The sequence below is a fragment of the Elephantulus edwardii genome, unplaced genomic scaffold (genome assembly GCF_000299155.1).
Source record: "Elephantulus edwardii isolate Elephantulus edwardi_28Jun2011 unplaced genomic scaffold, EleEdw1.0 scaffold00027, whole genome shotgun sequence".
NCBI classification, from domain to species: Eukaryota; Metazoa; Chordata; class Mammalia; order Macroscelidea; family Macroscelididae; genus Elephantulus; species Elephantulus edwardii.
Genome location: NW_006399777.1, coordinates 6,171,037 through 6,183,117, shown reverse-complemented (window position 1 = coordinate 6,183,117; position 12,081 = coordinate 6,171,037). Strand labels below are relative to the sequence as shown.

Here is a 12,081-nt window from a genome sequence, read left to right as displayed (position 1 = left end):
CTTTTGTGACTGAGATATTTCACTCAGCATTGTGTCCTCCAGGGTCACCCATTTTGAATAATATTGCATGAGGTCCTTGTTTTTTCAGTGCTGCATAATATTCCATTGTGTGAATATACCACAGCTTCTCTATCCATTCGTTTGTTGATGGGTACTTGGGTTGTTTCCAGCTCTTTGCTATTATGAACAAAGCCACGATAAACATGGGTGTGTATTAATATTTTTTTAAATGGAACGTTTAAGTGCTTAAATACTTGTTTGTTGGGTTATCGTTGGTTGTTGTTATTTTTAATTCATTTACTCAACAGGTATTTATGAAGCTTTGTCTTCCATACTTTGGGCATGATGTCAGGAGAGGTCAGTCCTTGGGAAAAACCCGTCATGCTGGGCAAGGTGGGGATCAGAGAAAGAGAGGACAGCCCTCGAGGAGTTGGACTGACAGCGACCCCATGGGCTTGAGCACGGTGGAGTTGGGGACCGTGGTGCAGGGCAGGGCTAGGTTCTGATCTGTTGTTCCTAAGTCGCCTTGAGTCATAGTTGACGAGACAACACTCAGAAGAACCACACATTAGGAACATCAACTCCAGGCTGACTAGGAGGAGCCAGGGCTGGGGAGACAGACATTCAGGAAAGCACCACGGAGACCCACCAGGACACAGGACACATTTAAACAAAGGGAAATATGAGAAGTTGTGCAAACGTCCCACAAAGGCCTGAAGGCTCACGGGAGGAGTCAGGAAGCACGTTCTGATGATGTTCAAATTCAGCTCGTGGAGATGACGTTTCAGGAGAGAAATGCACAGTGAGTTAGTCAATCAAATGACAGGTGGGACTCATGGAGCATGGGTGTGTTTAAGGAAGAGGAACCCAGAGACCGCAGAGGATGAGGAGGAGGCAAGCTTGGTCAGGCCTTACGGAGACGTGCACGTGGCTGTAGGGCTTTTGAACTTTATCCTACCGTGTGCCGTTGGTTTGTCGGAACTGACTCACAGCTGACCCTCCAGCGGGTTTTCAGAGGCTGTAAATTTTACAGGATGAGATTACCTATCATTCTCCGGAGAAGCAGCTGTTGGATTTGAACTGTGAGCATTCAAGCTGGCAGTGCAACTCTTTATCACTAGAGTTCTCTAAAAGAGGCAAACTACGAATGTCTTAAACAAGGGAGAACCATGATTAGCAAACAAACAAACAAACAAAAACAAACCCCAATCCACTAAAAAAAAAAAACCCAAACCTAAAACATATACGATATGTTGTTGTTGTTGTTGTTGTTATGTGCCATCGTGTCGTTGCAACTCATAGCGACACTATGTGCAACAGCCCTAAACTCCTCTCTGTCCTGTGCCAATTGCACCCAGTCACTGAATCAATCCACCTCATAGAGGGCCTTCCCCTCCTGCACTGTTCCTCCACCCTCCCAAGCATGATGTCCTTCTCCAAGGACCAGTCCCTCCTTCCAACATGTCCAAAGTATGTTAGATGGAGTCTCAGAATCCTTGCCTCCAAGGAGGCGCCTGGTTTGACCCTGTCTAGGATGAAATCTGTTTGTTTTCCAAGCAGTCCATGGTACACTCTATACTCTTCTCCAGCACCACAGCTCAAAGGCATATAATTGGGTATTACTGTCGTGACAGGAGTCTAGAATGAAGGCTGCACAGTGGGGTGGACTTGGGGGGAGGGATTGCATAATGACGGAAGAGTTTTTCTTTTACTTTTCAAAGAGAAGAGTAAATTGGGGGAGAAGGGGTGGACAGGGAGAAAAGTGCAACAATGAGTGACTGGAAACCTAAGTCTCTGTAAACTTTCATTAAAATTAATAAAAAAACCACAAAACAACAATAACAAAACAGGGAGCTCTGGTGGCCTAGTGGCAAGACGCTGCACTGCAATCCCAGAAGTACGCGGTTCAAATCCACCAGATGCTCTGCTGGAAAAGGAGGGGGCAATCTTCTCCTGTACTAGTCAGATCTGATTTGACGGTACACATAATAATAATACAATAAAAATTAAAAAAACAATAACAAAACCAAAACGCTAACTAACTAAACAGAGTGTGGCTTTTCTAGGCCTCATTGTCCCGTCTTCCTTCCTTCCTTCCTTCCTCCTTGAGCAGCGGGCAGGTGACCTTCCGAGACGTGGGTCGGCAGCTGGCCCCAGTGGCTGCTCGCTCCTCACCGCAGACTAGAGGACTTGGTCCTGGGCCAGGAGGGTGAATGGAGCGAGGCTGTGTTCTTTCTCTTCATGCCCCGTGTGTTCCCTCTGTGTTTCTGCCATTAAACAAATCCTGGGTGTTTATCAGAGCTGTCAGCACACCACCCACTCCCTTCGCCCTGCCGTGGGGCCAGGAGCCCTCACACAGGAACAGCCTGTGCCAGCATCTCTGTGATGTCCAAAGAGGCAGCTCTTCCCGACAGAACACTAACATTACCTCTCTTCCACTTGGCCGTGTGCCTGCTGCCTCGCCGCGTGACGCCACTGCTGTAGAACACCAAGGAGGCTCTGGTGTGATGGGTAGTTTGAAGGCAACGAGAACAGCCTACTGGCAAGAATGACTTCCGTATGTTCTAGTCTGGCCCGCTGGCCCATGGGTCATGTGGACATGTGTATTTGATTTGACCTGCATCGGGGACAGTTGGCCAAAGAATTTATTCTGGACCAGAAAGGCAAAAGTAAGAACAAATGAATAAAATAAAAAAAAAAAAGAAAAGGGAAAAGGGAGCTCTGGTGGCCTTGCGGCAAGAAGCTGTGCTGCAATCTCTAAGGTACACGGTTCGAATCCACCAGATGCTCCAATGGAGAAGGTGAGGCGATCTCTTGTGCCAGTTGGATCTGATGTGACAATACATAACAAGGGGGGGGGAAGGAAGAGTGAAAGTGAGGCATTAAGACCTGTGAGTATATTTAACTTCAAAGCTTTCAAAGGATCCAACTACTTGAAACTAATAAACTGACTGTCATCTTCATCCAAATTTAATTGGTTTTTACTTCTATCCTTGGCATCTGGTTTTGCTGGTTCACATGGCTGGACCCCCAACTTACCTTCTGCATCCTCAGTGTCACTGTCTATAAAATGGGTTCATGATATTCCTAGTTAGAAGACTGTTGAGTGGATGTGAGATACTAGATCAAAGTCAGGCTCTGGTCATTGAGGCCCTGCCCCTCTCCTTCCTCTCCACCGTCCCCTCCCTCCACTCACCGCAGCCCTCTACTGAATTGCTGAGGCTGTGACTCTATTTTTTTTCCCTGTACAATGATTTATTCAGTGTAAATACTTTTTATACTGATTTATTTACAAAGTTTGAATACATTGTGTGAAAAAACATGAGATCCTTCCCATTTCCTTCACCCCACTCACTGATCTAATTGTGTCACCCTATGATTAACACACCCAACCCCATCTATCCTCACCCCTCTACTTTCACCCACCTCCCCCTTGGATCTTCATACTCATTCTACAATAATGGTTTTATACAGTATTTGTCCTCGTGGGCCTGAGTTTGTTCACTTAGCATAATGCTCTCCAGTCCCTCCCATGTTAGGTAGTAATTTATAAAATTATTGCTCTTCTATGCTGCGTAGTATTCCATTGTATGAATATAGCACAAATTCTCAATCCATTAGTTTATGGTTGGACATCAGGGCTGTTTCCATGTTCTTGCGATGGTGAATAATGCTGCTATGAACCTTGGTGTACAAGTCTCCATTTGAGCCTCAGTTCGCATTTTCTTGGAGTATATTCCAAACAGTGGTGTGGTTAGCTGATTCATATGGAATTTCTATGTTTAAGGGTGTGTGTGTGTGTGTGTGTGTGTGTGTGTGTGTGTGTGTGTACCATCGAATCAGATCTGACTGGTACAGGAGGAGATTGTCCCTCCTTCTCCAGCGGTGCATCTGGTGGATTCGAACCACATGCCTTCTGAATTGCAGCACAGCGTCTTGCCACTAGGCCACCAGGGCTCCCTTACGTTTAGCTGTTTGAGGAAGCACCACACTGCCTTTCGGAATGGTTGTACCACTGAGGCTGTAATTCTTGTGCAAAGAGGCTGGTCGTTGCTCATCTTTCTTCCCAGGAGTCCTTGTGGATTCAAGCTGCTGGCATCAGTGAATGGGAAACAATGTGAGTGTGCTGTTTTAGAAAGGGCTCCTGAGAGGCACAACCATACAGACAACAAAGATATTAGAGACTACCAGAGTTCTGGAGTGAGAAGAGGAAAGGTTAAATGTGTGGAGCACAAGATATTTTTAAGGCCAGTGAAAAGATTCCTCATGTTGATCTAGCATTGTGGTACAGAGTACTATGTGGTACTAATGAATATAACATAGATTTTCTAACAACCAACAATTTTTCAATCTGCAGCCCTCAGGCCTGGTTTTAATGGGTTTGGGTCCAACATTCTTCTAAGTGGTACAGCACTGGTCTGTCCACATGCTGTACAGAGGTAACTCATGGTTGCTGTGAAGCTGAACACTGTGACACTGATGTGTCAAATGTGATCATGGTCACCCATGGTGGACAGTGTGTGGTGGAGCTCCCTGATTAAAACAAGCTTGGAAGCAGGAGTGGCATCCACTTGTTTCAGTGATGCCTCCAGGACCTCAAAGGGGCTGCCTTGTTTTTCCAGGTTTCTACTTTTTAAAAACATTATTTGTTTTTATTTCATATTGCGTGGCATACAAAAGTCATACACGTTACATTTCATGCATGTACACTGTGTTTCACACACATCTTCGTTCATATTGTGTCATGCCATTGCTCCTATACAGTTTTATAAAATCAATCACCATTTATCTATGTCCAATATTACCCTGAATTCTAGGTCCCCATTGAATCTTTCCGAATTCCTTCACCATCACCACAGCCTTACCCACCAAACTCTGCGACCCTCTGATATTCCCCCTTCTTGTATTCAACCATCCTGCCTTCCTCCTTTTACCCCTTTGGGCTTATACACATATTTTCCTAGTTATGCTTCTATTTTTTACAATAATGATCTTACGCAGTATTTGTCCTTATAAGCCCAAGTTAGTTCACTCAGCATAACGCTCTCTAGACTCTCCCATGTTATACAGTATTCTATGAAAGCCTTGCTCCTGGGCACTGTATAGTATGCCATATTGTGGATATACCACACTTCCACAACCTATTCATTTGTTGATGGACATGTGCTTGCTACAGTGAATAACACTGCTGTGAAGGTTTCTATGTTTGACACAACACAGACTTACTCTTTCTCTGCCACTCATTTTAATGGAAAACATTTCCGTTTCTTCCTCGGGCAGGTTCTGCTTTATCCCGGGTCTGACCTCCACAGGTTTTTCTAGCCCTGCATCTTTGCTTGGATCTTCTCCAAGATACCGCTCTTCTCACACGTAGAGACTTGCCCATGGCTCTGTGTCCTATGGCTTCCCCATGAGTCAGTGCTCAACACATAAAGCAAATCCTCAACACGGCCACCCCGAGGCCACAGTGCCCTTCTCGCCCATATTCCAAGAGAGTTTCTAATGTGGTCTTCTAACGTCTACTAAATAAACTCTTTGATAATTACTTATATTGTGTAGTGGATGAATAGATGGGATGTTCCAGAAAGATGTCGTCCTAGAACATTCATTTACATTTATATAGTGCAGTTTAAGCAGCTCTAGAGACGTGGTTCATAGGGACTTTCTTTTTTTTATTTATTTGTGTTTTTCTTATTTTCAAGTTGGCTTTATTTTAATGAAAGCTTATAGAGACTTTGAATTTCCAGTTATACATTGTTGCACACTTTCATCCCTACCCACCCCTCCTCTCAGTTCCTTCTTCTCCGTGAAGAAGAAAAAAACCAAAACAGAACTGCATTGGGACTCCAAGGCAATCAATGCCTCTCTGGTGGTTTGAAGCTTCTCAAAAAGATAAGCCATCTACTCCAGAGGGATCTGGGATCTCAGAAAACCTGCTGGAGGTTCAGCTCCGAGTCAATTCTGCCTCGAAGGCAATGAGTTGGAGTTTTCTGTCACTTAAATGATTTTATTGTCTTCAGAAGAGTGGATCATGCTTGTTCATTACTAGTTAAATGGTTTTGTTGCAGTTAATAATCGAATGAGCACTTCCTTCTTCTGTGTCTCCAATTAGCTGAAAATACAGTCATTCATCTTACTAAATTATCTTGGTCACTTTTCCTTTTGATCTCAAACCAAAGCACTATCAGAGAAACCACTGTTTTATGAACACTTGATATTTTCTTTTTTACTACTAGCTTATTTTTAAAATTAATTTTAATAAAAATTTACAGTGATTTAGAGTTTCCAGTAATTCATGGTTGCACTTTTCCCCCTGCCCACCTTTTCCCTCCCAATTCACTCTTCTCTTTGAAAAGTAAAACAAAAATTCTTTCATTGTTATGCAGTCCCTCCCCCCAGGTCCACTCCACTGTGTAGCCTTTGTTCTGTACTCTTGTCATGACAATAATACCGAATCATATATCCCTTTTAAACAGTTGTCTACCTCATCTGTTTCAATGCAGTATACATCATTTTTCCCCTCCTTCTCTGTCTTCCCTCAACCCCGATGTCAGTCCTGCTTTTCAACAGTGGTGCTATGCAATATTTGTCCTTCAGATGATATCTCATAGTTGTTTTCCAGTTGACATTTTCACACCAACCCAGCGAAGTTGCTATGACTCATCCCAAACTGATTAATTTACTTCATTTTGTTGCTGTGTAGTGCTGAGAAGAATAGTTAAAAAGTTAGCAGTGGAGGGAGCTCTGGAGGCCTAGTGGCAAGAAGCTGCACTGCAATAGAGGTGCGTGGTTCGAATCCATCAGATGTGGTTGGTATGTGTTCACTGGAGAGTTGGAGGTTACAGTAAAAAAGTTAAAATCAATTGTCACCACTGCAAGTAATGGGTAAACAATCTGTACTATGAATTCACACTCACTACAGAGTATATATAATACAGCCATGAAAAAGGATGAGGCCAACTGACAGGCAGGGATGTGTAAAATCCCCATCTCTACTGGGAACTGAAAAGAAACAGCTCTATATTATTATCGTTGTTCTGCCAGTTTATTTTTCAAAGTGGGGGACTTGATGGTGTCTACAAATGATTTTCCATATAAAAAGCCACCAAGGTATACATTCAAAATTGATGCATTAGATTGCAGACAAATTAGATATGGTAGTTGTTGTTGTCATGTGCCGTTGAGTTGCCTATGTCTTGGAGTGACCCTTTACATACAACTACCCTAAACCCTGCTCTATCCTGAGCCAACCTCATTGTCTCTGACACACCTACCTCCATTACTCAGTCACTGAGGTAATCCATCTCATACAGGGTCTTCCTCTCCTGCGCTGTCCCTCTCTAAGGACTCCTTGCAACATGCTCAAAGTATGTCAGATGGAGCTTCAGAATCCTGGACTCCAAAGAGTACATTGAAAAATAAGTTATATATATATTTTTCATGTGTATATGAAAAACACGGAGGAATCCGTTTGAAATAAACACTGCCTAGCTGTGGCGGGAGTTTTCTCAGAGGTGGAGAGAGCTGCTATCCTGTCAGGTGTTGCACTAAGGACCAGAAAAGTAGCAAGCTCTGTCTCCACTTTGATCGTCCAGCAGCTCAGACAGAGAAAGATGGGTCAGTCTCCTCCAGTCAGGTTTATGGCCACAGAACCTAGATGGACTGTCCTTATGAGAATGTTCTCAAGGGCCGTGAGCTTTTATACTTCTACAGTGATAAAATAAGTCTTATGAAGATCTAATAAATAGATAAAATATCATGATGCCTTTACATATCCACGGAAATAACATCAATGCTGTTTTTAGGTGCCATTGAGTTGAGTGTGGCTCAGAGACCCGAACAACAGATACCAACCCTGTCCTGCCCTGTGCCGTGCTCATCACCTCTGACACACCTGAGCCCACTGCTGCAGTCACTGCGTCAATCCAGCTGGTTGGAGGTCTTCCTCGTCTTCACTGACCCTCCACCTTTCCAAACACGAGGTCTCTCTCCTAAGAAGAACATCTCCCAGCAACACGCCCAAAGTGTGGGACGAAGCTTTGTCATCTTTGCCTCCGAGGAGCATTCTGGCTGCACCTTCTCCCAGATACAGCTGCGTGTTCTTCTGCCAGTTCCTGGGCTGTTCATACTCTTCTCTGACCACAGACTTTAAAAAACTTTTTTCTCTCTTCTTGTTGTGTACCATCGAATTGGATCTGACTGGCACAGGAAGGTCCCTCCTCCTCCAGTGGAGCATTTGGTGGATTCGAACCACACATCTTCAGTATTTCAGCACAGCTTCTTGCCACTAGGCTATCAGAGCTCGTACAAACTTATTTTTAAAGTGTTGGTGTTAGGTTTCAAATCTACTTGAATCCCAAAGGACCTCTTTTGAAAGTGGGATTATCCCACAGGGTTTTCTTACAGGAGCGGAAAAGAAAGCACATTTAATGGATTGACTTTCTTTCAGAAGTTCCCAGAGATAACTTTGCTACTTTATACAATTTGTCCGCTTATGGCTTCACAGTCGTTCAGAGTCACAAAGGGGGTTCTAACAGGGGTTCCAGTTGCTGTGGTGAACATTCCACACAGAGCAGCCACAGGTCAGGGGCCCCAGTCCCTCTGCCGTCACCATTACCTCCAGCACGGCCATCAGCTCGGGTGTCCCCACCACCATCAACACCATTGCTGTCATCGCCACCGACGTGGCCACCACTGTCACCACGACCTGAGGCCCCACCGCCATCCAAGCTGGAGGCACCGAGTATCGGGAAGGGAAGGGAACAGAATGACACTGAAAAGGTCCAGCTGTCAAAGACGATGCAAATAAGCACAGCTTTAAGGTAAACGCTCTTAGCTTTTGTGAGGTAACACGTCAAGACAGTGGGCAGCGATCTCTGCCGTGTGTTTGTTGGTTTCTGTTTTGCTTTTACTCCTTTTTAAAGTAACTACTTAATGGAATCTTAGTTTCTCATAAATGGGCTGTGTACATGGACAGCTGCTCTACATTTTAAAACATTTTTTTTAAAAGAGGGATTGTTGTTGTTGTTGTTAAGTGCCGTCGAGTTGCAGGCGACTCAAAGCGACCCTATGAAGGAGAGTCCTCAACGCCTGTGTGTCTTTCATCCTCTCTCCAGGTTCATAGGGTTTCCAGAGGCAAGCTATTATGGAAGTGGATGCCACTCCTGCTTCCACGCTTGTTTTAATCGGAGAGCTCCACCCTACTCTCTGTCCACATTGGGTCTACTCCATTTTTCTTTGTAACACTATTGTATGTTTATTTTTTTATTCTTTTTAAAAATTATACATTAGTTTGCTTTTTTTTATAGCATATTCTTCTCATTTAATTTCTTTCCCCATTCATTCACTGTTGCATTTTCCTCTCTGCTCACCTCCCTCCCCCCAGTTAGTTTTTCTCTTTGAAAAGAAAAAAGAATTCTTTCACTGTTATACAATTCTCCCCCACTGCCCCCCCCCCAAAGTCCACTTTACTATACATTTCCTTTTTTGGACTCTTGTCATGACAATAATACCTAATCTATATTCCTTTTAAACAGCTCTCCCCCTCATCTGTTTCAATGCAATATACTTTATTCCCTCTTTTCTTAGGTTCCCCCCAACCCCAATGTCAGTCCCTTTTTACAACACTGGCACTATGCAGTATTTGTCCTTTTGTGATGGAGATATTTCACTCAGAATAATGTCCTCCAGGGTCATCCGTTTTGTATAATATTTCATGAGTTCCTTATTTTTCAAAGCAGTGTAGTATTCCATTGTGTGACTATACCAGAGCTTCTCTATCCATTCGTTTGTTGATGGACACTTGGATTGTTTTCAACTTTTTGCTATTGTGAACTAAGCTGCGATAAACATGGGTGTGCATATATCTGCTTGGGTGGCAGTTATGGTTTCTTTGGGGGCAATTCATCTCTTGATTACATAACAGTAATATTCATTCTTAGATGTCTAGCTGACGTTATGGAAAGTTGGTCTAATTTTTCTCCAGCACATAAAGATAAATCAAAAAGTTATTGAGTACTTCCTAAACGTTTTGAGGTAATTATAGACAGATGGACCAAAATAGGTAACTCTGAGCCTGTATCAAATGATAAGGCACCAAAGCGAATCTGTACAGTAAGGACCGGCCTCCCTGAGGCACATTTTATGCAAGAGTACTTCTTCCTGACGTCTTTCATTCTCTTTACAGAGTGTTCTGGAAATCGACCACATGGAGAACGACAAGATTGAAAACGGACACAAACAGGGAAGCTACCATTTCATCCCAAAGAAAAGATGCGAAAAATCAAAAGGTGAAGTTGAGTATCGATGATCATGGCCAGAGGACCTCTGGGGACGCAATCACACTTCCCTGTTCCATATGCAAGCAGGAAATTGACCTCCCTAGCATTTTCTTCCACAAAAAGCAACATGAAGGCCTGGCAACTCTGCGGTTTCACTGGATGGGTAAAAAGAAGCCACCCCGGGCAGAGATTCTGGCCCAGAGACAGTTCTTAATCAATAAACTGTTGTCATCGTTTGTGCTCAGTGAAAAGGCCCTGCAGACCATTAACAACAACTTTGAGCTTGTTTGGAGGGAACACATACCCGCATACTATAAGATTGTGGATAACCTTGAAAGCAGTTCTGTGTATTCTCCAGAAATTAGCCATGTGTTGATTAAAGGAATGGCCATTTGTGAAGACAGGAATGCTTCGTGGAGATCTTCCATGGGCAACACATTCACTACTGTGGATAATTTTGGCAAGAAACACAATGTGCTCTTTTTTGGGGTGTTTGATGGGCACCGTGGTACCTCAGCGGCGGAGTTTGCAAGAGTGGAACTCCCAGTTTTACTTCTCCATCAAATGTCCACGTTGGATCCCTCCTACCAAATGAGCCCCGAAGAGCAACAAGTCATCGACTCCTTCAGCACCGTGTTTACAGAAGAATACGTAAAAATCGAAGACCAATTCTCTTCCACGCCGAAAAGGACAGAGATATTTGACGGTGAGCTGGAGGGCATACACAAGGCCTTCGCGAAAGCATTTTGGAGAATGGATAGACTTTTGCGTCTGGGAAGGAAGGAGGCGTCCAATGTTCTGTGGAGTGGCTGCTCTGTACTTACCTGTCTGCTGGAAGGTACCGTTCGAAAACAGAGCCCGGAGCTGTATGTCACCGAGAGCACCTCTTTCAGGCAGATGCCAGAAATCACTTCTGGAATATTACATGTGGCAAATGCTGGTACGTACAGGGAGTGATGCCAGGTAACACCTTTAACTCGTGGATCCCTGTGCCATCAGAATGATTTAACTTAATAGCCTATTATTTAGTGACTTATTAATGCCACGAACCTTCATTGGCCAATTAAAAAAAATCTCTAAGTCTGCACACCAGCTGTAGATACAGCGAACATTTTTTTCTTACTTTTTTTCATTTTTTAACTATTAATTTTAATGAAAGTTTACAGAGACTTTGGATTTCCATTCATTCATTATTGCACTTTTCTCCCTGGCCCCCCCCTCACCCAGTTCTCTCTTGTCTTTGAAAAGTAAAATTCTTTCATTTTTATAAAGGAGGTAGAGATACATTATGAGACAAAAAAAGGAAATTTTCCAAGTGTCGCACCAATAGGGCTGTTAATGCATGCAAGAAGCAGCTATGGTAAGTAGCTGCACTGCAATCCTGAAGGCATGCAGTTCAAATCCACCAGCTGCATCACCGGAGGAGAATGGGGAATCTCCTCCCATGAGATTAACTGCCTCTGAAAGCCCGCTGGGGAGTCAGCTACGGGCTGGTTCTGACTCTATGGCACACACAACTCCAGTGACATCTGGAAAAAAGAGCAAGCCAGTGGCCACATTTCCTTTTTCAGGAGAATAACAAGTTCTCTGGATGTTGTTGATAGAGTATGCAAACTGGTCAAGTTGTTCTGGTAATGAATACATTTTCAATATGTCATTCTTCCATTAAATGACAACAAAATATTAATATAATCTTCTCGTTATTGTTATGTGCCATCGAGTCGCCTGCAACTCCTAGCAACCCTAGGTACAACAGCCCTAAATCCTGCTCTATCCTGTGCCAATCTTATTGTCTCTAACA

The 12,081-nt window shown here is 43.6% G+C and overlaps 2 protein-coding genes across 2 annotated transcripts in view; one reads left to right on the top strand and one right to left on the bottom strand.

Annotated features, from left to right (window-relative positions):
- Positions 1–8,725, bottom strand: part of KAT2B (K(lysine) acetyltransferase 2B) — a 155,808-nt gene extending 147,083 nt beyond the window's left edge. The window contains exon 1 of the mRNA XM_006883408.1: positions 8,618–8,725. Coding sequence (XP_006883470.1) covers positions 8,618–8,725 — 108 coding nt within the window. The remainder of the gene's footprint in view (positions 1–8,617) is intronic.
- Positions 8,726–8,799: 74 nt separating this feature from the next.
- Positions 8,800–12,081, top strand: part of PP2D1 (protein phosphatase 2C-like domain containing 1) — a 26,787-nt gene continuing 23,505 nt past the window's right edge. Inside the window, exons 1-2 of the mRNA XM_006883407.1 lie at positions 8,800–8,822; positions 10,187–11,220. Coding sequence (XP_006883469.1) covers positions 8,800–8,822; positions 10,187–11,220 — 1,057 coding nt within the window. The remainder of the gene's footprint in view (positions 8,823–10,186; positions 11,221–12,081) is intronic.